General features: G+C 48.5%; 2 protein-coding genes across 2 annotated transcripts in view; both read right to left on the bottom strand.

The window, feature by feature from the left end:
• tmem88b (transmembrane protein 88 b) overlaps positions 1-8,404 on the bottom strand; it is an 11,307-nt gene extending 2,903 nt beyond the window's left edge. Inside the window, exons 1-2 of the mRNA XM_012830828.3 lie at positions 7,755-8,404; positions 3,312-3,743 (exon numbers count right to left, since the gene is read on the bottom strand). Of these exons, the coding sequence (XP_012686282.1) occupies positions 3,312-3,731 (420 nt within the window). The 5' untranslated portion in view covers positions 3,732-3,743; positions 7,755-8,404. The remainder of the gene's footprint in view (positions 1-3,311; positions 3,744-7,754) is intronic.
• Positions 8,405-14,556: 6,152 nt separating this feature from the next.
• Positions 14,557-27,500, bottom strand: part of kdm6ba (lysine (K)-specific demethylase 6B, a) — a 92,279-nt gene continuing 79,335 nt past the window's right edge. Inside the window, exons 14-27 of the mRNA XM_042710390.1 lie at positions 26,865-27,500; positions 25,267-26,159; positions 22,640-25,201; positions 22,172-22,298; positions 21,701-21,806; positions 21,195-21,400; positions 20,737-20,834; positions 20,050-20,267; positions 19,441-19,555; positions 19,048-19,235; positions 18,081-18,222; positions 17,568-17,694; positions 16,790-16,960; positions 14,557-16,538 (exon numbers count right to left, since the gene is read on the bottom strand). The exon at positions 26,865-27,500 is cut by the window's right edge and continues 9 nt beyond it. Coding sequence (XP_042566324.1) covers positions 16,515-16,538; positions 16,790-16,960; positions 17,568-17,694; positions 18,081-18,222; positions 19,048-19,235; positions 19,441-19,555; positions 20,050-20,267; positions 20,737-20,834; positions 21,195-21,400; positions 21,701-21,806; positions 22,172-22,298; positions 22,640-25,201; positions 25,267-26,159; positions 26,865-27,500 — 5,613 coding nt within the window. The 3' untranslated portion in view covers positions 14,557-16,514. The remainder of the gene's footprint in view (positions 16,539-16,789; positions 16,961-17,567; positions 17,695-18,080; positions 18,223-19,047; positions 19,236-19,440; positions 19,556-20,049; positions 20,268-20,736; positions 20,835-21,194; positions 21,401-21,700; positions 21,807-22,171; positions 22,299-22,639; positions 25,202-25,266; positions 26,160-26,864) is intronic.

The following is a 27,500-nucleotide window of genomic DNA, read 5'->3' as shown; positions in this document are numbered from 1 at the left end:
ACAAGCACTGCATTTGGCAGAGGTGAAGAAAAGTTATAAGACGTGTGACATGCTTTTGCAAGCAATCAAGATGTCATCAGTGTTTTAATTGTTGGTGTCGTCTGACGTTACCTTAGTTAGTTAGCTTGCTAGTTTTAGACAAACTATGAGATGGGTTAATCAGGAATTCAAAAAAATGTGTTAAATTAAATAAAGTTCACTGATGTATCAGTTGTCTGCCATTTATGTGTGGCTAACATCACACTGCCAAGGCTTGTTTAATTTGATTTGTCACTTAGTGTTAATGTCAATGTCAATGGCAAATTTATATGTGCGATTGATTTAGATTACATTTTGTATCACTTGACAGCAATTTTATTTATTTATTTATTTACACATACACGCAATATATATACACACAAGCACGCATGCACACGCGTGTGTGAGAAGCAGGAATGTGTGATGAGAGCGGAGTGTGTGTGTGTGTGTGTGTGTGTGTGTGTGTGTGTGTGTGTGTGTGTGTGGTGGAGCAGAAGAGGGAGAGATATGGGGAATGTGGTCCTGAGGTGAGGACAGACACTGAGCAGACCCAGCCTAGCAGCAGACATGACTAAACGCATACAGGTCGTGTGTGTGTGTGTGTGTGTGTGTGTGTGTGTGTGTGTGTGTGTGTGTGTGTGTGTGTGTGTGTGTGTGTGTGTGTGTGTGCTCGCTCATGCACCTGATCTGAGTTATATTAGCTGGCCCTGGTTCTGGATCATGTAAACATGTGTAATGAATGAAGGTGCTGATCGGCATTCTTGTGCCATGTTGTGTCTCCCCTCCTTTATGCTTTCTCTCCCCACCCCAATACACACACACGCCACACACACACACACACACACACATGCCACACACACACACACTCACACAGTCCATCCCTCCCTCCTCTCTAGGCCTTTATCTTGTCTTCTTGTACTCCTCCTCAAAGTGCTGATGAGTTACTGCTTGCATGCCATGTCACAGACACACACACACACACACGCGCACACATGCACAGACACACACACACACACACACACACACACACACACAAACACACACACACACACACATACACACACACACACACACACGCGCGCACACATGCACAGACACTTTCCTATTAGTTCACCTTCATTTTTCTCCTCCTTCATTCCCTGTGTGTGTGGTGGTTGTGTGTGTGTGTGTGTGTGTGTGTGTGTGTGTGTGTGTGTGTGTGTGTGTGTGTGTTATGACGCCTTTGACAGTACATACTCTCCTCTACTCCTCTTTCTGTCTTCTCTCTCTAGATTTCCTTCTCTCTCTCTCTCTCTCTCTCTCTCTCTCTCTCTCTCTTTCTCTCTGTCTCCCCCTCTCCTGTTTTCTCCTTAATCCTCCCTAATCTGGTGTCACAAGGCGACACATTGGGGCGAGCAGGGTGGCATCCCACGGAGAATGTGGCTCTTAATGAGTAGGGAAGGGAAGGGCACTGCTGTTCGTGCTCCCTGACCCCCTGTGACCTCGAAAGGGTCAAAGGTCGGGACCACAAAACAGAACGAAGTGACCAGCAATTAGGTGGTGTGTGTGTGTGAGTGAGTGATCATATCAAAGTAGCCCCCGAGATAATCATAACTAGCATCAATAAATAGCTCAAATTATTCACGTCAAGTCTAGTACAAACTTATGTATACAATTATGAGTGAGTTAATACAACACAACTAAACCTGAGTGTTTGTGTGCGCCTGCGTGTGTGTGTGTTTGTTTATCTTTGTGTGTGTGTGGAGGCATGCTAGGCTGGTGTTTGTTGTTCTTGAGAGACATAGTCTTGACCTGTGGATACTAATTTCCCTGTGTTTAACAAACATCTGACACACTTGGCTTACCTTCCAGTCACCGGACACCCAGAGAGAGAGAGAGAGCAAACTCCCTTTTCATCTGCAGGAAATGTTCCGGTGTCTGGACCAATATGTCTCACATCGACTCATTCACTCCAATATGTCTCACATCGACCCATTCACTCCAATATGTCTCACGTCGACCCATTCAGTCCAATATGTCTCACATCGACCCATTCACTCCAATATGTCTCACATCGACCCATTCAGTCCAATATGTCTCACATCGACCCATTCAGTCCAATATGTCTCACATTGACCCGTTCTGTCCAATATGTCTCAGGTCGACCCGTTTACCAGAGCATCAGGACTAGCTGTGCTAGCTGCAGCTAAATACACTCCCCTCTGGAAAACTCCCTCTTCCTCTGCAAGAAGTACTTCAGTGTCTTGTCCAGTATGTCTCACATCGCCCCATTTACCAGAACAGCTGGGCTAGCAGTTCTATCTCCCCTCTGGAAAACCCCTTTAGTCCCTGCCTGGATCTCGCCGCTCCATAGGGAAGTCATGGAGCCCAGATTATTATCAAGACTTAAGAGTGAGACCCTCACAAATCACAGAGTTTACTGCCTCAGGCAGATCCTTTGCAGCAAATATTAAAGGGTTTGGACAAGACAGAAAACATTTAGCTCCACTGCAGTAATGACGTACGATATCTGACTTCAGATCCTGTTCAATAATAACGTAGGATATCTGACTTCAGATCCTGTTCAATAATGACGTAGGATATCTGACTTCAGATCCTGTTCAATAATGACGTACGATATCTGACTTCAGATCCTATCCTGTTCATTCCCTTCCTCAAGACATGAAGGCTAAAAAGGCTGGTGCTTATACCTGGTCTCCACGGTGCGAGCGGATGAGAGTCGTAGACTCCCCCTAGAGGGGACACCGGTCCATCGCAGGTTAGCCCCAGCTGAGGCCGGTACCCATTTACCGCTGTGTGGACTGAGAGAATGCAGATAAAGCGCCTCGTCCAAAAATGTAACGCGCAAAATCAAGTGACATCAAGTTCAAACTTGTAACCTTTTGATTGCCAGCCTAACCCATTCTACGCCAAGTTGCTCTGCTAAGCATTGTACATGCCAGCGGTTAATGGATACAACCAGCCTTCTCAGTAGACTAGGTGTTTCTGTAATATATCTGGTCTGGTTTCAGTTCATGAAGTATCAGGGTCGGATCAGAACTAAGGTTGATTTCCCAAAAGCATCACTGTGTAATGATCATTGTTAAATGATCTACTTATCTCCTCCACTATTGTTGTCTATCTTGCCATTTGGCAGATTTATTTGAATCCAAAGCAATTTACAGTATTGCACAACTATACAGTTTTATCTGCATGCGATCTCTTTAGGTGACCTACGACCTGTGACCTTGGTGTTGTTACCCCCTGTTAGTTTAGCTACACAGGAACAGTATTACTGAAAAGGTCTGCCTTACCGTGGAGTGGCAGAGGAACCCAAACACCACCATGGCGATGGCCGGTGTGAGGATGATGCCGAACACCACGCCGGCCAGGCAGGCGTTGATGGTGGCGATCACCAGGTTCTGTGCCGTCACCAGCACCGAGCACGCCCAGCAGTCCAGCGACCCGCGCAGCTCCAGCGGGGCGTCCCCACCACCACCTCCGCCCTCGCCCAGGGAGTACGGGGGCGGCACCACCACCACGCCCGACCCGCCCACGGGGGTCCCAGCGTGGGCCGTGGAGGCCAGGGAGTTGGCCTGCTGGAGGTGCTGGAGGTGGTGGTGGTGGTGGTGCTGATGGTGGCTGTTGTTGTGGGGATGATGCGGGGGCAGCTCCTCAGACAGGTCCAGCGTCTGGTGGTGGGCCCCCTTCTCCAGCGTGCCCATCATACTCATCACTGCAGAGGACTGGAGGAGGAGGAGAGGAGAGGAGGGGAAGAGGCGGGGAGGAGGAGAAGGAGAAGAGGAGGGGAATGAGAGGAGGAGAAGAGGAGGGGAATGAGAGGAGAAGAGGAGGGGAGGAGGAGAAGGAGAAGAGGAGGGGAATGAGAGGGAGCAGAAGGGAAGAGAGGGGATGGGGGAGAAGGAGAGCAGTGGTCCGTTAGTCTAGTCTATGCATTGTGCCATGGGTGCATTTTATCAGTAGGCACGGATGAAACTCTGACCTCTGTAACCAGAAGGTATGTAGGGTCAGAGTTCACAGAGAGAGCTCTTATCAACAGGAGGCCATCCTTACCACTTACTCGGGCTATCACAAAACAGTGCGTGTGAGATTTATCTGAAATCTGATTGGGCGCGGGGAATGTCATCGCCATGACAGTGTGCACTGTGGGGACTGCTGAGCGGGAGAGATGAGGATAATGATGAAGAGGAGATGAAGAGGAGATGAGGAATCTCAAAGCCTGTGGTTGTGTGGTCTTTGAAAGACTGAGGCATCTCGTCAATGCTTTCATCCATGCTGATCTAAATCTCGGTGGAAGCGTATGGTTCATCAGCACGTATGCCCTCAGGAGTGGGCAGTGAACTTATGACTTATGACGTGTGTGTGTGTGTGTGTGTGTGTGTGTGTGTGTGTGTGTGTTTGCCAACATTCTTATGGCATATTCTAACAGCCAATCATGAGTCAGGGATGGTACTCGCACAACTGATACATCTCATGTTAGAAGAGAGGACTGCAGCGGCGTCAAACTACTCCCTCTAGATTTTATTGATGTTATTGCATAACATCGGCATCATTGGTTAACCCCAGTCTCACAGTAGCGTTAAAGATCTCGGGTCCCAGATCCCCAGACACGTCCCGGAAGTCGTTGTCCATGATTGTAGTTGACTCGGCTGCCAACCCTGGGCCTGATCTGGCCCAGATAAGCAGTATCTGGCTGTCCCACTGGGTGTGAACCGTTCATGAACCCAACCGACAGTTTGCTCGTCGTCTTTGCTTGTCGGAGGGAAGCCGTCCCGAGAGCCACGGACTCTAGGGCTGACCCGGCCCAGACACGGCCCAGACCCGGTGCAAGATCGGGACCAGGTTCACTACTAGAGTGCATTTCCCAAAAGTGTTGTCCGACAACCGTTGTTAAGTGATGAAGGACGTTTAGAATACACTCTCTCTTGGGTGCCGTGGTCTTTGCACTGTGGCGCTTTCAGGAAACGCACCCCAGAGAAGCAGGAGTTCATAACTAGCTGCATAGAATATATCTGGGATTAGGTAGACTTCATAGGATATAGAAGAATATATCTGGGATTAGGTAGACTTCATAGGATATAGAAGAATATATCTGGGATTAGGTAGACTTCATAGGATATAGAAGAATATATCTGGGATTAGGTAGACTTCATAGGATATAGAATATATCTGGGATTAGGTAGACTTCATAGGATATAGAAAGTCTTGGATTAGCCAGACTGGGATGACTGATGTAGGAATATTTTTGTATGTGATGGATAAGGATTAACTCATGAGATATGAATTGGTTTATTTCTCCTATTGACACTTAGAGTTTGTCAATAAAATCTGTGAGATCAACGCATCCGAGTCTCTGACTTCTGATTGATAAAGTTGTGAGAGGTTCCTGATTGATAAAGTTGTGAGAGGTTCCTGATTGATAAAGTTGTGAGAGGTTCCTGATTGATAAAGTTGTTAGAGGTTCCCGCAACATAACTGACCAAACTTCCCCATGAATGCTGCGATTAGCCTGTGCTCAGTGAAGCAGTAGCTGTTCTAACGCTGAGCCCTGACCTGGCTTATTGAAGTTGGGGGCTGTTGAACATACAGCTGGTATTTGTGAACTGGATCTGGATCAGAACGGCCCACAAGAGCTGATATGTGTAGCTAACCAAGAGAGAACAGAACTCCTAACTGAACAGCCAGAGTTAACCTTAGAACATAACTCTAAACCAGCTGAAGGAACATAACTCCAAACCTGCCTTCTAGCATGAATCTGCCTGATGCAAACTCCGCGGTGCACTGGGGTCAGCTCAATATCTGCATGTACACAACCGAGGGTGCTAGTGACCTCAGAAATGTTTTTGTAGTTTTATGAGACCATGTGAATGACATAGATACGCCATTAGTTTCCACGAGCCACTAGCCTTGACTGTAGTTTATGATCTGGGTTCTAACTTTTATCAGTGCAAACTGTGCTGCTGTTGGTGTTGACAAGGGTTTTGGCCTGCTTGTTGGCTCGCTAGTTTTAGACAGAAACTCTTTACTGTTGTTATAACGATTAAGCCTGTATTGCAGTTAGTCATACATGGCTGATAGCTGCTGACTATGGCGATGTGTGCAAGATCCATGACAGACCTGCAACTCTCACTAATTTCTCTCCCCTGGTTAGCATCACCGCTGGCTTCCCGTCGACTCTGACACACTGACTGGGGAAGGTTACTGTTACTCAATCTCCACAGTCCCTCTGCTGGTCAGGAGCCAGTTGCATGATTCAGAGCAAGCGCTCCTCTGAGAGGAGGATATACACAGCAATCATTTAGACTGCGCGCACATGCATGAGGACCTAGAGACGTCTGTCTGATGTTGATTAGCTTGTTGATGGTGATTGATTTGGGCTCTGCCAAGCTGTAAACAGAACCAGGAAGACATTGAGCAACACACACGCAAATCCCACTTTGCATTATGTCACGTCCAACCCCAGGACCACAAACACCCACTCAGGTTGGTCACTATGGAGACAGGGTCCCCTCATGTATGTCACAATAAATAAACGTGATTGCGAGGGCTCTGTGGCGATAAACACTGCAGGCCAAATGTGGAGGGCGGATGTCAAAGTCACCCTCTCCTCCTCCTCTCCCCCCTGTGTTGACCCCGTGACCTTTGAGTGGTGCCCTAACCCTTACTGGGGTCCCTCGGAACAATGGCTGAGTAGGGGCAGCTGCCAGAAATACCTTGAGCTGGACAAGACAAGAGTAACACACACACTAATTCACACACTCTCACTCTTCTACACACACCCACTCGCACACTTGTGCGCACACACACAAACACAAACCCTCACTCATTCACACCAACACTCGTTTTACCTCTCTTTCTTTCTTAGGTTCTTTCTTTCACAGTATTCTTTTCTCCCTGTGTCTCTGTTACACACACACACACACACACACACACACACACACACACACACACTCCACTACCAGTTGGAGCACAGGGTACAGACACAACCACACACACCAGTGCCCACATGTACCGGAGCTTTGTGCCATTTGAATGAATATGACGAATATGATGATTGTGCTCATGTCAAGACCAGGGCACAGAAGAAAAGCAATGATGTGCAGGGGGAGAAAGCTATTCAGAATACACCGAGTAGAACACTGAGTAGAACTCTAGGACATTTAACAGTAGAACACTGAGTAGAACTCTAGAACATTTAACAGTGGAACACTGACCACTAGTCCATTGATTGATGCATAGATTAGAATATTGTTCCACTGTGGCTTCCAGATGTTCTCAAATGGAATTCAAGGTAATGATAAGAAAATCAAAGTAACTCATAGAACATATTGTAACACATGTGCATGCACTCCCAGATAATACTTGATAAAGCAGGCTATTTTTATGGAGGATCTGAGGCACGTACTAGTTTGGCCTTAGCCAGGTCAGCTATTAGTCTAGCTTTCTCTCTATCTGCTTCGACTAACCAGGAGACACACATACAAACACACACACACACATACACACACACACACACACACACACACACATACACACACACACATGAAATCACAAACGCATAAATAAACAAACTGTTTTTTATAAACAAAATCTACTTTTTGTCTACTTTGTCTACTAAAGTCTACGTTTACAATCAGGAAAGAAACTTAAGTAGGCTCTAACACTGACATGAGTAGCTGTGTCACCGCGTGTCTGTAGTGGTGTGTGTGGCTGTTTGTCCATCTGCTTTCACTCACCGATAGACACGGCGCCTGGTGGTTCCCTCTCCTCTACGCAGCAGCGCTCCTCACTTACTTGGATGTCCTCCTCTTAAATTCCTACGTCTGTCGGAGAGCCGCTGCCAGTGTGGGGTTCTTGCGTATGTTGTTCCCTTGTTCCTGGTTGTTCCGTTGAGCATTCAAATGCAAGCAATGAGTTTGTTTGTAGTTTTTTGTTTTTTGTTTTTTACAGAGTAGTCGGAAAGTGAACAACTGTGTTGAAATCCTGCCAGCTTCTTCTGAGGGACAAAAGTATCTTTGATGCTCTGATTTTCTCTAAAGGTCAAGTTTGTCTTTCTTACAGGTGTAGATTGTTGTAGGTATTACCCATCTGTACTGGTAACTTGTAGATTTAGACTAAATATCACCAAAACGGTAGTGCATCTTTGGTCTTCTCATAGTCACGCTAGAATAGTGATCGCGATATCCTGTCTCAGTGGCTCGTCTCTCTCTCTCCCTCCCTTTCTCTCTCTTTTTCTCTCTCTCTCTGTCTCAGCGTTGCGTCGCGTCTGAGAAGTTTAAATCGTGACTCCTCGTTTCTCCCTCCTCCTTTTTCTTAATGTCTCTCCTTTCTTCATCCGCTGCATCTTAAGCATGTCAGCCCCTCCACATGCACCCTCCCTTCGTCTCCTCCCCTCTCCCCTTCTCCCTCTCTCTCTCTCTCTCTCTCTCTCTCTCTCTCTCCCTCTCTCCCTCTCTCTCCTTCTCTCTCCTTCTTGCTTTGTCTTGACCCCCCCCACCACCATTTCCTTTTGCTCAGCAAACCTCTCGTTGCTCACTTTCACACACACACACACACACTCTCTCACTTACACACACACACTTTCTCACTTACACACACACACACACACTCTCTCACTTTCACACACACACACACACACACACACACACACACACACACTCTCTCACTTACACACACACACACACACTCTCTCACTTTCACACACACACACACACACACACACACACACACACACACACTCTCTCTCTCTCTCACTTACACACACTCTGTCTCACTTACACACTCTCTCTCACTTACACACACTCTCTCTCACTTACACACGCACACACACACTCTCTCTCTCTCTTAAACACAGACACACACACACACACACACACTCTCTCTCTCTCTCTCTCTCTCTCTCTCTTAAACACACACACACATACACTCTCTCTCTAACACATACACACATACACACTTTTTTTCACTTACACACACACACTCTCTTTCACTTACACACACACTCTCACTTACACACACACACTCTCTCTAACTTACACACGCACACACACACACACACACTCTCTCTTCCTTACAGGCACTCACTCACTCACTCACTCACTTAACCTAATTCAACTTAAACACGCAAACCAAACACACACACACACACACACACACACACTCCTTCACTCTCTCTTTTTCTCTCTCTCTCTTTCTCCTCACCTCCCTTCAACCCCCCCTCTCGTGTGCCCTCCTGTGATAACCTGGGGTGCTGTGGGGTATTTGGTGTCCGGAGTAGAGAGTGTGTGTGTTTATTTAAAGAGCAGTGGGCCACGGGGAGGTGAAGGGCTTGAGGGCTTACTGCTTACTGCTCCGACACTGGCCTGCCTCTCTTTCAGTCCTTTGTCTCAGGCCAGTCTTTACGCTCCTAACTATAACACTATAATGTAGGAAGACTGAAGCTGAATCAGTTAACCTGCCTCTCTTGTGGTGCTCTGTCTTTGTCTCAGGCCAGTCTTTACGCTGATAACTATAATACTATAATGTAGGAAGACTGAGCCTGAATCAGTTAACCTGCCTCTCTTTTAGTCCTTTGTCTCAGGCCAGTATTAAAATGTATAAAATCTATGAATGTACCACGTGATGCTGTGCACAGTATTCTAGCACTCTGTGTGGATATAGGAAGAATGAACCTGAATCAGTTGGAAAAGTAAAGTAAAAACAATGAAGATAATTTTTTTTTTTTTTAAACGGGATAAATTAAATCTATGAGAGTTATCTAGCATTCCTCATGTTCACCATCAGTACTCTGGGTACAGTGGCTGGCGTCGGTGGCTCGTAAACGGTTGATGGTCGCTGGTTTGTAAACGGTTGAGCCGGGGTCGATTCTTAGCATTATCTATTCTACAGGATGCCCTTTTTTGCATTTCACAGTTTCTCCAATAGACTTTGTACTGTGACACATTAGGTCGAATAGACTGTGTACTGTGACACATTAGGTCGAATAGACTGTGTACTGTGACACATTAGGTCCAATAGACTGTGTACTGTGACACAGTAGGTCCAATAGACTGTGTACTGTGACACAGTAGGTCCAATAGACTGTGTACTGTGACACATTAGGTCCAATAGACTGTGTACTGTGACACAGTAGGTCCAATAGACTGTGTACTGTGACACATTAGGTCCAATAGACTGTGTACTGTGACACAGTAGGTCCAATAGACTGTGTACTGTGACACATTAGGTCCAATAGACTGTGTACTGTGACACATTAGGTCGAATAGACTGTGTACTGTGACACAGTAGGTCCAATAGACTGTGTACTGTGACACATTAGGTCCAGGTGTATTTTTACACAACAAACTGTTGCATCATTGAGACTAGACCCAGCTGTCATCATTTCTGTCTCTTTCATCATACACCATGGAGTGTTGACCCCCCATCATTTCATGTAAGTCAAACACACACACACACACACACTACTCATCCAGATCAACTCAGACCAAACCATGCCCACACCTAGTAGTACACATAAACATATTGCACAAATGGATATGTGTGCGTGCACACACACACACACAGACACACACACACACACACCAAAACAGGACACAAGAGACTGTAAAAGCCAAATTTAAGAGGGTGGGAAGGATGCCAAGCCCTTTTGTTCACCAAAGGCCTGTTATTAGTCCTGGGCAGGGTCAAAGCTTTCCTAGAACTCCTAGAACTGAAGGGTGAGGAGCACGACAGGCATGCATAATCTCAAAAGAGAGAGGGATAGGGAGAGAGGGAGAGAGAGAGAGAGAGAGAGAGAGGGAGAGAGAGAGAGAGAGGGGGAGAGAGAGAGGGGGGAGAGAGAGGGGGATAGGGAGAAAGGGATAGAGAGAGAGGGAGAGAGAGGGGAGAGAGGGATAGGGAGAGAGGGAGAGAGAGAGAGGGAGAGGGAGAGAGAGAGGGGAGAGAGAGGGGGGAGAGAGAGGGAGAGAGAGGGATAGGGAGAGAGGGAGAGAGAGAGAGGGAGAGGGGAGAGAGAGGGGGGGATAGAAGGCGGGGGGTGCAGGGGAAGAGGTGGAACAGCAGAGATCTAACTAATGAAGAGTAAAAGGGAGAGAGATTTCTACGATGAAAAGGTTACGTCAGAGAGACGTGAAGGAAGACCAAGAAAGAGATTGAGAGAGAGAGAAGGGGGGTGGGTAAGAGAGATAAGATGCTCCGTGTGAAGGTTGGATCACAGGCTAGCAATTAGCTTTGTCTGATTTTAATTCTGGTTGTATGATCTGTTTGTTTATTTCCCCCCTACTTCCAGTGGGCCTTGCCCTTTGGGCCACCCCTCAGATGCTGCTCTATCTGGGATGAGCCGAGCAGAGAGACTGACGAGACAAAGAGAGAGAGGGGGAAGAAAGGAGTGATAATCGAGTAGAAGAGATCAGTTAGATAACCACTCGGGCACCGGAGCTGCCCTCGGATTCCTCAAAAGCTTAAGGGTGTTTAGGAGAGCGCTGGCAGGCTCCGGGTGGACTGTGGGTTTAGTGTTGAGAAAGGGAGGTGGAGTGGGCAGGACAGAGGGATTATGAAATGATGGTCAGGCCACATGATTACGAGAGGAAAGGCAAAATAGAAAAAAGAAAACTGGTCCAAAATGGCAAAGTCTTGCCAGGCTGTTCCTAGACGGAGGGGGTAAAAACATTTCACTAGTTGCATTTAAAGGTGCAATACACAATTCTAACCCAATTCACTAGTTGCATTTAAAGGTGCAGTCCACAATTCTAACCCAATTCACTAGTTGCATTTAAAGGCGCAGTCCACAATTCTAACCCAATCCACTAGCTCTGTTCAGTGTGTGCTAAAAAAAACCCTCTGTAAATGGGAAACAAACATGGTGGCTCGGACCGAGCCATAAACAATTCCAACCCATCAACACGTTGCTTCAGAGGCAAGAAGGTGATGGAAATTGATATTGCCATTAATTTATAGACTTACATTGCATTGCAGGCATGTTCTCCTGTGTTTGTGTGTGTGTGTGCCATGTCTATTGATAGTCTTAGTACACCTTTGTTTAAAGGCCCCAGCAGACATCCCCCTGCCCCAGGTGGAGGAATACACATTGTCCACCATTTTGGGCCTGTGTGTGTTCCTCCATAAGAAAATCCCCTCCCACTCACCTCCCCCTTCCCAACCTTGACCTGTAGAACCTTCCCCAATGTTGACCTATCACCCCCAAGGTATCCTCCCATGATTGACTGGTATTTAACCTGTAACACTGTGGTGCATCTTTAGTCTTTGCCTGCCTCTACTTGATGTTGGAATTGACTCCCTGCAGGAGCACTTTGAAATACACCTCCAGAAACCTTTGATTCGCCTCGTGGTCCTTTGTCTAGAAGAGTGTCGGCCTAAGCATCTCCGTCAAAGGTGAGGGGTGTCATTTTGATTGGCCAGAATCGCAAACTCTATTCTACTTTTAATTACAAGAATCTAAAAGAAGTTATGGCAAAACTCTTAATGAAAACCTGATTCTAGATTCTACCCTGATTCTAGTTTCTAATGAGTTTGTCTTTGACTGAAATGGTCATAACCATCTCGGTTCGAAGCCAAGGGCTGAGTTATTTCTCCCTCTGGACCGGAGAACGAAAACAATCACACAGGTTGAACTATACATTTACAGGCGGATGCTAGTTTCATAACATTTCCTATGAGCACAGTCTATTTTGGTCAGTGTTGAGAGAGAGAGAGAGGGAGACGGACGCACTTTACAGCCTGGACTTGTATTTGTGAATGGAGGTTTTTCTTTCCAAGCTTTTCTATACCTCCTCCTGACAACCCTTAACCACACACACACACACACACACACACACACACACACACACACACACCATCCAGGGAACAGATTGATAATAGGGGTGGGGTGAACTTCCTGTGACTGCAGGAGGCAGGATATCCGCAAGCCCGTCCAGATCTCTCCCCTTCCTAACCTCTCCCGGTTCTACTGACAGGTTGTCAATCAACCTTGTGAAGCAACCCTGCCTCCACCATGAGAAACATTAGTGATCTTAAAGCATTATTTTTGTCACCTATGACCTACTTTGATCGTAGATGCATCTCACAATACTATACACACAGTGAACATGAAAGCCAATGCCCAGAGCATGTCGACAGACTTCTAACCACATCACTTCGTTTTAAACTACTTTGGAAGACAATACATGGACGTGCTGGAAATGTATAACATGTTTCATCCATAACTAGGCCTAGTCGTCAAATGAAAATGTGGGTTTTTCCATCTTTAGGATATCAAAGAAACGTGTGTAAGTAGGTAGCAGGCCAGCCGCACACCTAACATTGACTTGCCCTTTGCTCGTAGACAAAGGGGGTTTAATTTCGTCCAAAATAGTTGTACCTAAAACTGGAGTTACAAAAACACTAGCGGTACTCATCAGTAATCACAGTTAACTCCTTTTATTGTCTAATAAATTAATGAATGACTGCATTGTTAGTGGCCTAGGACATTTAAGGGTAGCTTTCGTTCCATGTCTTGTTCTAATTTCATGAACACGCGTTCCAAGTTTACATTGGATCTGAAATCTCCAGGATCCTGTGAGATTGGAAAGTTTTCCAGCGGAGTAAACGTGGTCCTCAGTCAACAACAACGAGGCCGATCTAGGGCCGAACATGTGTCGAGGTTGATACGATACCGTCTGTTATTGTAAATCGAGCCAAAACGTAAACAACACTCCCGAGGGTGAAAAAAGAGCGAGAGGAAAAACAGATGATTCCACGCACAACACACTTCCTATCGCCCTTCACGTCCACCCAAGTGGTCAGTGTCGGGAAGGAAGAGCGATAAAGGATAGAGGATACTCGATTAACAACGTCCCCGGCCAATGTTTTTATTGGTCTTGATGAACGGTGGTCTCGATTGGCACGTCGGCCACAACATGAATGTGAGTATTACCAGTTCACTCGTCAAAAGATGAGAATACTGCTGAAACATGGTGAATGATTCGTTTACATATTAATACCGGAACGGACGTTAAAGCGTAATGCTTTGCGAGTTGAGTTTTAGAAACTCTTCGAACACATGAAAAACATTTTAAATAATTCATAATTCTAATTCACGTCCACCCAAGTGGTCAGTGTCGGGGAGGAAGAGAGATGAAGGAGAGGACACTCGATTAACAAAGTCCCCAGCCAATGTTTTCATTAGTCTTGATGAAGGGAGGTCTCGATGGTACGTTTCTAAAATATTAGAAATAATGAATCATTCTAATTAAATTAATTTCAGTAATTTGATTCCACAGATGCGTTCTTCGTAGTTTAGTTTCCAGTCAGCCTTTGGCCAAATTGTTCCAAAACAGCCTTTCAAAAGAACCTTCCATGGGTTTTTAATGAAAAGGGCTCCATGATAACGTTTTAAAGTTTCTAGTTTGGAAACCAAGTAGATTATTTATAAATATGTCCGTACATGGTACAGCACCTGTCTTTCTACAGGCTTCAGCGCTGTAACCACAAAAATAACCTATTTGCGTTTAGTCATTCACAAAAAGAGACCCAGAACAGCTCCAAGTTTATCAAAAGCATTTAATAATAATTAATAATAATAATAGTCAATCATAGCAATATCACACAAATTCACAAAGTGTTTAAGACAAGTGTGGCTCAGTTTGTTTTCCTGTTTGAATTTTTTTAAACAGTGCAGTTTTAAATAAATGACCACAAATAAGGAAAAAAAGGGGAGGATATATTGCAACAGGAAAAATAGATTTCTTTTCTTTTTAAAAACATAAAAAAGAGAGAAGAGTTCAAAAGAGAACTCAGCACCTTCTGAAATAATCGTAACCAACAGCTCACGATAGCACTGTCCTGTTAAAATCGTCCATTTTAGCTAAGTCTTAAAAGAAAAAAAAAGTAATGAGGAGACAGCATCTTAACCTCTTTCACATTGAAGGCCACACACACACACACACACACACACACAGACACACACGCACACACAAATGACACTGTGATGCGTAGGGATAAAGCGCTTTTGTGTGTGTGCGCGCCTTTCAGTCAAGACAACTGTCATTTCTTTCTGAGCCTGTGGTCATGAAATAGCACCCCCAGCCACCTGGGCTCAAAGCAGCGCCAGACAAAGACGCTGGCTCTCGGGCCAGGTTGCCAGGTTGGTCTCACGGAGGTCTCAGAAAGGCCTCGTTAATGTCTCCGCTCAGTGAGAAGTCATAATGCATTTACAGTAAAACACCCCTCTCTGTTGTTTTTGTTTGTGTTTGTTTGTTTGTGTGGGGAGATAACTGTTGTTGTTGTTGTTGTTTTTCTTCTGTCCCCGACCATGTACAAGGAAAAGATGGTGGTCGATTTAGCCCCGAGTCCACTGTGGGCTTCTATCTACAGACAAAGGTGGCATGAGATGCCTCTGAAAAGATCATTTGTCTAGACCGGAGGAGGCCCAAGAGAAAGGGTAAGCACCATTCGAAAGACACCCCCCCTCAAGTAAAACCCCTAAACATTACAGGAATTCATTATAATAAAAAGCTTTGAACAATTCTGACAACCCTACGGACAGAGGGAGAACATTTATATCCAATAAATAGAGAAAAACAAACATTTAAATTAGAAAAGTAATGTACAATTAAAGTCTTTTAAATCCAGGAAGAATCTGTATCACCATGGCAAAATAAGAGGTACAATTCAACTGAAGCAAAAACAAAAGGACAAAATATCATTAATAACAATATTATCTCTCAGAAAGGAAACAGAAATATGAACCGACCCCTCAAAAATATTCTAAAATGCTGTCATGACTTTTTTTCTTTCTCTCCATGGAAAACAAAACCGACAAAAAAACAGTCTGTCAAACCCGTATGTTTTGTAGCATTCCAAACAACTGTATTTTAAAATTCTTAATGCTTTTTAAAAGGATTCATATCTCTATCATTAGTATTTGTCATTTGATCTCTTCACTAAATACAAGTCACAAGGCCAATGTGGTATATATCTAGGCTGCTCTAGTCTTTTATTTAAAAAAAAAAAGAATAAATTACATTTCAAAAAAAGAAAACAGCACCACGCGGAAAATACAAACAGCATTTACAACTTTCAGTATTCATAGAAAACAAAAACAAAACAAAGAAACCTGAAAACATAACAGACATGCCATTGAGATCGTCAACTCCACTGTTGTTGCTATGACAACACCGACACTCCACTGTCCCCCCCACATACGACCAAAGACTGGCACGCTGGACTGCCGACTAAGCTGGAGTTTTATTGGCTGATTGGTATTGTAAACAACACTGAGTAAACTGGTTTTCGATTGGCTTGTTCAACAAGTATTAACAGTAGTAGTAGTACTTACAAACAAAAAAAACAAACAAACAAACAAATGAACGTACAGAAGAAAGAAACTTAAAAAGAAATCTTTTGTGGTAAATGAACTAAAAAAGTCTGTTTTCCTGGCAGACAGGAGTTTTGGTTATGGCTGTGGGACAAGAGAACAGGAGGGTAGATAAGCAGATGACTCATCGAGAGCTCGACGCCGACGCCTACACACACAGAGAGAGAGAGAGAGAGAGAGAGAGAGAGAGAGAGAGAGAGAGAGAAGGGGTGTCATTCTTCACCGATCCAGCAGTAGGTTTGTCTGAAGGAAGCATTATGGTATATAAATGGTAGGCTATTTGCAGCATGTGTCTATATGTGTATTACTGTTCTTGTGCATATATATATATATATGTGTGTGAGCGTGTGCGTGTGAGCGTGTGAGCGTGTGCATGTGTGAGCGTGTGTGTGTCCTCACCAGGTTGAAGCTGTCGTAAGTGGTCATGAGCTCCTCGATGCTGTACTGCTCCAGCACCACCACGTTGGCCAAGGCGGGGCTTAGCCGCCGCGCACAGTCCTCACAATGCACCACATACGTCTTCCTGTTGCTGCTCTCGCTCGTCACAAACAGCAGGTTAAACACCTCCACCTACACACACACACACACACACACACACACACACACACACACACACACACACGTACGTCAACAACACGGTCACACAATGCAGACAATCCCCTTCTCACCCCACAGTGTTTAAGAGCGCTTCCCTCACAGGGTGCTTGGGTAAAGTTGATAGAAAGGTGTAGTACATCCAGCGACACTTGTGAATAAAAACTAAATGTATGAATATTTTATTAAATTCAATATTTATTCTAAAAACAGCAGATGACCAAAGTGCTAGCAAAACTAGTGAACTATTTGAACAAGGACAGGAAAATAGTAAGTAAGTAAGACTTTATTTATATAGCACATTTCGTACAGGAGTTCAAAGTGCTGTGAAACCATAGCAATAAAATAGGGAAATATATATATATATATATATATATATATATATAAAATCCAGTGGCCTATGGGACTCCAGTCTCAGTTCTATTTTAACTGTAATATGTAATATATGTATTATATATGTTCTTATCTGTAACTGTCCCTCTTATGACCTGTTATGTAATGTAACTGATATGAGAACAATGGGCTGTCCTCGGCCCAGTTGTGTGTTGTAACTGAACCGCGAGGCGTGCGTTATAGGACTTACATCGCACTCGTTGCAGTAGTAGGCCGGCTCGTCCTTCACTCGGCTCTGGTAGGAAATCTTCTTCCCATCCGCTATCAGCTGGTCCCTCAGAATCTGAATGTGCTTCATGGACTGCAGAAGACAGTGTCTGATGGAGAGAGAGAGACACACACACACATTATTATATTTTTCGTTTCTCCATATTTTCAGTGTGTGCTAGGTGTACATGGCTGACACTATTGTGTTGTGAATTGGAGGGTGAGAGGAGGAGAGAACATAACTGGCTGGTTCACAACTGGCAGATTCATACTCGTATTTTAAACATCACAGTATGTTTTATGCTACTTTTGTGTATCACTATGGATCACTATAAACAGTAATGCATAGTTTGCTGTACATAGTAAGATATCTTGTGGTGATGATGCCATTTTAAAGCGCCTTGAGACAAATCTATTGTTTTGGGGCTATATAAATAAAACTGAATTGAATTTTCATCTCGGTGAGGTACTCCTCCCTTACTCGGCCAATACTCACTTGATCATCTTGAAGGTGTCCGAGTCGGAGACCTTGACCGTGCGAGCCACGTTCCAGGAGACGTGGATCATGGGAACGATGGACTTGACCTTCTTGACGTCATTCCACTCAAAGCGCTCCAAGGCCAGCTGGTACTGGTAGGCTGAGAACACCGCAGAAAAGACACACGCAGTTAACACCGATGAACACACATCTTTCAGGTATCTTGTTTTGAAATAGTTTGTAGGACCTAAGGTTAGTCAAACTCAAATATGATATTTCAGAGAGCAGATATTTCTGCTAGATTTATACATAAGCCCATTTGTACGCTGTTGTAAGGGTATGTTAGAATGGTAAACTCACAAACTTGTAGCTATTGATATATGAATGAATCTGAATATAATGACCACTAGGGGGAGACAATGACTCATTTTACTAGACATGCACAACATCATCTCCGTACCGATTTATCATTTATAAATGTCACCTTTAATGTAACAGGTCATTTGTAATCATTGCTGCTTTAATGTTACATTACTCATGTAACCTCCCCAATGATATCAGGAATAGGGTAGGGATGTTTCTAAAGGAGTCTGCTCATAAAGCAAGGGACGTGAGAGATCTGGGTTAAGGGGCATTAGAGGTGCGTGTTAAGGGGCATTAGAGGTGCGTGTTAAGGGGCATTAGAGGTGCGTGTTAAGGGATTGATGGCATTAAGGGGCATTAGAGGTGGCGTTAGGGAATTAGATTTAAGGGGCATTAGATGTGCGTGTTAAGGGGCATTAGAGGTGCGTGTTAAGGGGCATTAGAGGTGCGTGTTAAGGGGCAATAGGTGGTGCGTGTTAAGGGACATTAGATGTGCGTGTTAAGGGGCATTAGAGGTGCGTGTTAAGGGACATTAGATGTGCGTGTTAAGGGACATTAGAGGTGCGTGTTAAGGGACATTAGAGGTGCGTGTTAAGCCCGTCTGTGCCGGTGGAACACTCACAGTTGAGTGGGCCCACATTCCAGGCGATGTTGTTGCACCAGCCCACGGCCTGGACCCAGTGCACTGTTCCGGCGTTGATCCAGACTAGGTCGCCGGGCCGCTGCACAAAGCGGTACACAGGGATGTTGGCCTTGTAAAGGTCGTCCAGCACTGGCCACCAGGACCCCGTCAGGTAGTCCACGCCATGCCTGAGGAGAAAGAGAGGGATGACAGAGAAGAGAGAGAGAGATGGAGGAGGAGACATTAATAACCTATGAATAACCTCTTAACATCTGTCTCTAGAATCACGTCTCTGCACTAAGAGACAGGGTCCAGTGAAAACCACTAACTCCTCACTAGGCAACCCTGCGTTCACCTCCCGTGCCGTTTGATGTAGGCAGGTTTCTGACTTACTTCTCACAGAAGTCGTTGATGGCCGGCCAGTAGTGTTCATGGACAGCGAACCACTCGCAGTCCCCAGGCCCGATGTTGATGTTCACCGAGCAGAAGTTGTTGTTCTCCTGGTGGCCTGGAGGAGACAGAGGAGGACCGTGTGTCAGTATCAGTATCAGTCAGGTTCCGACCGCGTGTCAGTATTAGTCAGGTTCTGACTGCGGTATTTCACGGATACTAGGACTTCATCCACCTACACAACTCATAGCTGTGTTTCTCATAGCCCTGTTTCTCATAGCTGTGTTTCTCATAGCTGTGTTTCTCATAGCTGTGTTTCTCATAAATGTGTTTCTCATAGCTGTGTTTCTCATAAATGTGTTTCTCATAGCCCTGTTTCTCATAGCTGTGTTTCTCATAGCTGTGTTTCTCATAGCTGTGTTTCTCATAAATGTGTTTCTCATAAATGTGTTTCAAAGACCAGTGACTTTTTCTGAGCCTCCAGTTTTCTTCATCCAAAAGTTAATTTGAATTATTTTCAAAATTCTACTGTAGTTCTATGAACATTTTACAAAACACACACACACACACACACACACACACACACACACACACACACACACACACACACACCTGGCGTGCGGCTGCCGGGGACCTTCATGTAGAGCTGCACGGTGTTCATGCCCAGGATGGTGTGGCCCACGTGGCTGAGCATGTTGCCGCTGGACGCCACGCGCATGAAGGCCGGCAGCTTCTGCAGCTCCTGCAGCTGGGGCTTCCACCGCTTGGGGTCGGAGAGGTCGATGTTCGTGCCGAACTTGATGATCTTGCCTACAGCCTTTTGCTCCGTTCTAATAACAGGGAGAGGAATGAACACCGTTAAAAACAACAACCACACAGACACACACACACACACACATAACGACTACTTATTAGCTAGAGGACAGATAACACATTGCAAATAACCACACAGAAAAAACACAGATCAGAGCCTGACACCAGGAATGAGTTTTTTTTTTATTACGAGTGCAATATTACAAATAGGCAAAGTGTCATACTACAAAATGTAAAACCCAGTCTGAAGCTAGTTTTGCCCTCTTGTAGTCTATTATGCAAGAAAGAGCAGCTCCCACAGCAGTGTTGCAGTAGTCCTTCTGACTTTGTCATTGTTGACATGAGTAAATGTGTAAACAATAGGATATAGACAGAAGCTATGCCTGTTGTCCTCTCATCAAAGATGCTGTGAACAGACTCGTACCTCCAGCACCCTATTTGGCCAAACAGGCCCTGCTGGTCTGTCTGCGGTTTAGAGGGACTTACCCTGTGGCAGAAGGGTTGATAGCCGGCATCTCCAAGGTGATGGGGGGCTTCTTCTCTTCTTCATCCTCCTCCTCCTCCTCCTCACTCCCTTTCTCCTCCTGCAGAATTGTAAGAAATGACAGGGTAAACACTCTGTGTGTGTGTGTGTGTGTGTGTGTGTGTGTGTGTGTGTGTGTGTGTGTGTGTGTGTGTGTGTGTGTGTGTGTGTGTGTGTGTGTGTGTGTGTGTGTGTGTGTGTGTGTGTGTGTGTGTGTGTGTGTGTGTGGGTGAGGGAGACTGCAGCGCTGGCATTTATAGTGTGTTTGTGGGTGTAAGCTAGGTACTGGGTGCATTTGGGGTGCATGTGTGGGTGTGTGTGTGTGTGTGTGTGTGTGTGTGTGTGTGTGTGTGTGTTTGGTGTGTGTGTGTGGGTGTGGGTGTGGGTGTGGGTGTGGGTGTGTGTGTTTGTTCGTTCTCACCTGTAGGCTCTCCTGGAAGCTGGAGGCCTGGTACTGGGCGTACTTGGCGATGGTGGTGTGTGAGCGGCTGCTCTCGCAGGGCCAGGCCTGGCCCGTGCCAGTCGCGTCCCAGTTCTCGTCGGCCGGCTGCTGCACCTGCGTCCGCACCTCCACCGGCTGGTCCGAGTTGGCGTCCACCAGAGACTTGGTGGAGAACAGGCCCAGATCTGAAGGGGGAGAGAGAGGAGACAGGTGAGACGTGACCAATCAGAACAGGCCAGGCCAGTGGGGTGCATTATGGGTAATGTACACACCTTATTCATCTAAGATGATACAACAGCATATTTGTTAGGCAGTATGATACTGTCATAGCAGCAAACAAGTATGCTGTAACTTCTAGTGATGGCTTTAGATTTGCAAAATGTTTCAGTCATCTATACAAGTGATGGCTTTACATCCTACACCCTAGCCTCAACTGGTGACCTGGTGTTGTGCAGGTGTATCATGGGAAATGTAGTTTAACTCACTGAGTCTGAGTGATCCTGCCAAGCCTCTGATGACAGTGACTGGGTTCTTGGGGTCGGTACAGAACTGTAGAAGCACAGGGGAGAAGGCATCTCTTTTGCTCTCCAACTGCAGAGGAACAAACCAACACACACACACGGAAAAATACAAGAATGAGAAAACAAGACACAAACACATGAACAATGTAACAGATTTCAAAATGTGCTTTGAAACATTCGTTTTTTAAGACCACATTTTCTAATCAGCTGAAACAAGCCAAGGAGTTGCAAAGGCACAACATTTCCTCTTGGGGGCAGCATATCCCTTGATAGCCATTGGACGGTGATGTCACACAATCAGAAAACCACATCTTGGTGTGTGTATCCTTGTAGGCGAGTGTGTGCGTGCGTGAGAGAGAGAGAGAGAGAGAGAGAGAGAGAGAGAGAGAGAGAGAGAGAGAGTGTGTGAGTGTGTTTGTGTATATATACACTCACATAGATGCTGGGCGTAGGGGGGTTGAGTTTCTCTCTGGGAAGAGGCAGCTCTGCAGACATGTTGGGCTTGACGGAGAAGGCAGGCAGGAGGAAGGACTCCTTAAACTTGCCCTTTACTCTGGCGAACCTGCAGAGAGAGAACACCTCCGGTCAGAACCCAGCAACACACACACACACACACACACACACACACACACACACACACACACACACACACACACACACACACACACACACACACACACACACACACACACACACACACACACACACACACACACACACACACACCAGCTACCCTCCAGAGCAAGGCAGTGTTATGTGTTACCCCAGTACCCTCATCCCCTTAAAGCATGTTGTGTCTCTTTAACTTAATAGTGGGTAAGGCTGTGAGGTAGATGTTGGTTGACAATATCTTTTTTATGTCTGTATGTCTATGTATGTGTGTGTGTGTGCATAAACACTCACTTGCACGCCCTGATGATGTCGCTGGCCGTGTTCTTGATGCAGATCTCGGCCAGCGGGACCCTCTTCTCCTCCACCTCGGAGGCGATGAAGGTCTCCCTCTCGCCACTCTCCACCTTGATCAGACGGATCTTCAGCTCCTTGGGCGGGCCGTCCGACAGTGCCTTCAGCCGCAGGAAGTCCGACGACGAAGAGGATGAAGAGGAAGATGACCCAGGCGGAGTTTGCATGCCGTCCCTCAATGTCTCCCTCTCCCCACCCTCCTCCTTGCGCCTCCTCTTCTCTCCTCCGTCAAGAGTTCTGTGTTCTTTGTCACGCACCTCCTTGCCCTGCAGGTCCAGGTTGGCCAGCACCTGCCGGTGCTTTTTGTCCTTGTGCGGCTTGCCGTCCCTGTGTCTCCGATTGCTGCCGCTGCTGGAGTTTGAGCTGGATGAAGGAGAGGATGATGAGGAGAAGAGGGACATCGGCTCTTCCTCTCGTTTTTCCCGATGCTTCTTCTTCTTCTCTTTCCTCTCTTGGTGCTTCCGGCTCTCGTGCCGGTGCTTGTCGCGGTGCTTCTTGCCTCGGTCGTGTTCGCGGTGCCTCTCCCTTCGCTCTTCCTCCTTCTCGCGTTCCCTCTCTTTCTCCGCTCGCCTCACCTCCTCGGGCAGGTCGTGGTGAGGGGCGGCACTCTGGGCGGGGCCTGTGGAGTGGGTGTGGTGCATCAGCAGCAGGTCCTCACAGCTGCGTCCAAGCTCGGCCAATGAGGACTCGGAGATGGTAGTGAGGCGGGGCCTGTCGTCCTTCCTCTCCTTCCTCTTCTCCTCACTCCTCTCCTCCACCGATCGCTCCTTCGTTCTCTCTCGCTCCTTATCCTTCGCTTTCTTCTCCTCCTTGACGGGCTCGTCTCCCCACAGCTCCGCGGCGATCCTCCTCTTCACTTCCTCCATGTCCTCCCGCCTCCTGTCCGCCGACCAATCAGTGGTGACCTGGGTCTTTGAGGGCGGGGCCTGCGAGGGGCTGCTGGACTCCGATCCCCTGAAGCCGGGGTGATTGGCTGATCCTGAGGTGGGGGAGGAGCCGGTGCTGGACGGTTGCTGGGCATTGGTGATGTCAGGCCCGAGCGACAGCGACGAGGAGTACTTGAGCCCCGTGAGGGCGGAGGGCGGGGGTCGCCCGAAGGGCCCGCCACGGTACGCGTACTTCTGGCTCTCCAGCACGGTGGCCAGGGACTGGAACATTCTGCCCACTCCTGTCTGGTGCAGGTGGGGGCGCTGGGGGTGCGGTGGCGAGCTGGAGGGCGTCTCGTCTTCCTCCTCCTCCTCCTCTTCCTCCTCCACCACCTTCGCCGGGAGCTCGGGCAGCCCGTACAGCTTGGCCAGGTCGTTGTGGCGATAGTTAGTTGCAGGAGCAGCGATGGCATGCCTGTTGACATTGGCACTGACGTTACTGAGCAACTGGAGGCCATTGCCAATCGACGACTTGCTGGGCAAGAGGCTCTTGAGGCTGGTGGCATCGTCTTCCTCTTCCAGAGAGGACGTCCGGCTGCAGGGCGACGCCAGCGATCCCTGGCGGCTCAGAACCGGCGGGCTGCTGTGGCCCTCTGCCCTGTAATCCTCCGCCGGCGACTGCTTGGCAGCGGGAACCAGGTCGGGCGCACACAGGTAGCTCTTCAGAGGCGGCAGCGGAGGAGGAGGAGGAGGGGCAGAGGAGGACGGCACGGGGTTGAAAGCTGGCATGGCTCCCCTGGCACCGTGGTCGTTGCTGGCGCTGGCGCTGCCACTCGGGCACGTCTGGCCGAGCTCCTCCTCCTTCTTGATGGACTCGTCCAGCATCTTCATGATGTTGGCCAGGCCGTCGGGCAGAAGCTCCGAGGGCTCCTCCTCAAATTGGGCGCCGTCCGAGTCCATGCTGCTGTTGCTGCTGCTGCAGGCGCTGCTGCCCATGCTCCCCAGCCCACCGACACCACAGCTGGGCACGCGTTTACCCAGGGCAGGGTTGGCGGAGGTGACCGCGGGGTCCCTGGAGAACGCCTGGTAGAGCAGGGGTGCTTCTCGGAGCGGGGGCGGGAGGGGGAGTGATGCACAGGGGTCTTTGGATGAGCTGGTTGGGCCTGGCATGGGCGTGGAGGAGTAGGGGGGTGAGGGGCTGGTTTTGGGGGGAGGAGGAGGAGGAGGTGCAGGGGTCCCTGAGGGGTGCCGAGAGGGAGGGCTGCGCCCAGAGGGTGCCATCCCACCGCCGGCCCACCGCTCGCGCTGGCGCTGCTTCTCGCGGGCGAAGTCCGTCTGGGGGGTGAGGGGGGGCGGTCGGCTTTTGCCCACCTGCGCCGGTGGGCATCCTGAGGGCACCCCGCCACGACTCAGCCAAGGGTATGGCGGAGACGGTTGCTGGGCAACGGGCGCCGTTGCCGGGGAGAGGCGGGGAGGGGACGGGTCAGAGGCGGCGGCGGCCTCCCCCAGCAGCTGCTCCAGGCTCTCGATGGCCGCCGACTCCAACGTCGTGGTTGTTTTCGTCGTCATCATCGTCGTTATGACCTGACAACGGGCGGCTTCCTTCTGCTCAGCCATGCGCCTCCTCTCTGCGCTCCTCTTCCTCTCCATCTTCGCTTCCTCCTCCTCCTCCTCCTTTTTCTTCTTCTCTCCTTCTCCTGCCGGTCTTCCCTCTCTCGTCTGCGCATGTCTCCCTGCAGCGCGGCGTCCAGCTTCTTCAGCACGTCCGCCATGGACTGGGGCTCCGGCGTCACCACCGCTGCTTTCGGGTACCGCTCGGCCTTCTGGGAGCAGTCCGCCCTGGCGTATGATGGGACTGAGGTGGTGATGTCGGCGATGCTGGTCGTCGAGAGGGGCACGGGGACAGTCTGGGGCAGGTGGTGCAGGGGCTTGGAGGAGTTGCTGGCGTTCGGGGCGGACGTGGGTGGGGAGATGGTGTGGGGGCGACCGACCCCTCTGCTGGTGAAGATGCCCTCACCGGTCCGCGACAGGCCTGAGGGGGCGGAGCTCGCCACGGGAATGGGCGTCGGCACTGGCGGCGTCGGCGGCATCGAGCTCGGGCGTGAGTAGTATGGGAGCCCCATGCCATGTGCCGGCAGGCGGCTCGGCTGAGGCTTGCCCATCTCTGGGTGGGAATGTTGACTGGCAGTGCCTGCCTTGGGTCCCTGATATCCCCCCTGGTGGGGCAGGTTGCCACTGCCACTGCTGCCGCCAGGGCCGTGATGCTGGAGTGTGTCTGTTAGTGCTTTCCAGCCAATGTGTGAGGGCATGCTGGGAGCAGAGCTAACAGTAGGGGGCGCTGTGCTGACAGTGCGTGCTCCACCAATACTGCTGCTGTAGAGGGGTGTGTGAGGGGCCTCGGAGCGCGGAGGGTTGGGGGTGATCACGGGGGCTCTGGGGAGTCCCTGGGTGTGAGGGAGGGTCACGCGCTGGGGGGTCCCAGGGGTGCGGTGGTCCTGGGTGCCGCGGTGGTCCTGGGTGCCACAGTTGCCGTCTCCGCTGCGGTGGCCAGACAAACCCTGAGGATCCAGCGATGGCATGAAATGGCCCGACTCCTAAGAGAACACACACACACACACACACACACACACACACACACACACACACACACAGAGATAGGGTTACATAACTGACCCACACCATGCCTTATACAACCTTTGCTGATAAGAGAGTAGCGTTCGCAGGTCATAGATTCGTGTGGAAAAACCTGTCAGCTGTCCGATGACCTAATTACTGTTGCACAAAGCGACCGCTGTTGCCTAGCTTAAATTACACATTAACACACTTTGCGTCACCAGCCAGAACTAAATCTCAGGACAAGTTACAAGGTCGCTCTGATTAGCACCGCAGTTGCACTGAACCACATGCTATGGCAGAGCAGGTAAGTGCATCACAAGAGCCGGCATGGCTGCAGGTTACATTTTCCCCTTTAACTTTAGTTGAACCCTTTCCTTTTAGACTTCAGGAGGACTGTTGGGCTACATGAAGATCACTCCTGTTTGTGTGCAATGGCAAATAGACCTCGTTCTGGAATTTAGATTTACCTTCAAATCCTCACAATTGATGCTTTCCATTACCACCATGTAAGTGATCTACATAAATAAATATGTTTTGTCGGTGTAGATTTCCGGAACGGCGGGAAATTCGGCCATCTAAGCAGCCAGAAAATGTACTTCTTATTTTAAATAAGTATTATTAATTAACCTGCATCTGATGTCTGTCCTAACACTACCACCCACTGTGCTAGGATTGGCACTTACCATGGTGTGTTGTCCGTGGCCCATGTGGGGCCTCCAGCCGTGGGGGGTGGTGTTGACGGGGGTGGGTGTGTGCTGATGTCTGCCAGCAGGGGCCTGGGGGGGCAGAGTGTGGGATGTGCCGGTGGTGGGGATCCCGTGGTGTGTGAGGAAGCGGGGGAGGCTGTAAGGCACGGCGGTGAGGTTTGCTGCTGGTGTGGGTGCGCTCTGGCGCTCCCTGCTGGCGTCCCCGCGTAACGACGGCTGCTGCTGCTGATGCTGTAGAGGAGCCGAGACTGGACCTCCAGAGTGAGGGTGGCCCACTGCGGAGTTCAAGCCCAGCTCGGGGCCTCGTAGCTGGGGCAGGCCGCTCCTGGACTCCTGGTACCTCAGGGGACCCTGGTTGGAGGTAGGGGCAGAGGTGGAGTTGGAGGAGGGCTTGTTGTGTTGGGGATGGAGGCGAGGGTGGTGTTGTTGGTGGTGTTGTTGGTGGTGGTGATGGGGGGGCACGTGGACCTGAGGGGCGGGAGGCTGCAGGGGCTTGTGGGTAATCTGGGGGTGTTGAGGGGGGGCACGGTCCTGGCTGTAGCCCCCAGGGGACGGGAGGAGCGAGGGAGCGGGCGGAGTGGGTTTGTAGCTGAAGCCTCCCAGGCCTGACTT

Source organism: Clupea harengus, chromosome 18 (assembly GCF_900700415.2).
Source record: "Clupea harengus chromosome 18, Ch_v2.0.2, whole genome shotgun sequence".
NCBI lineage: Eukaryota > Metazoa > Chordata > Actinopteri > Clupeiformes > Clupeidae > Clupea > Clupea harengus.
The sequence above is the reverse complement of the archived record's forward strand: the minus strand, read 5'-3'. Positions and strand labels throughout refer to the sequence as shown.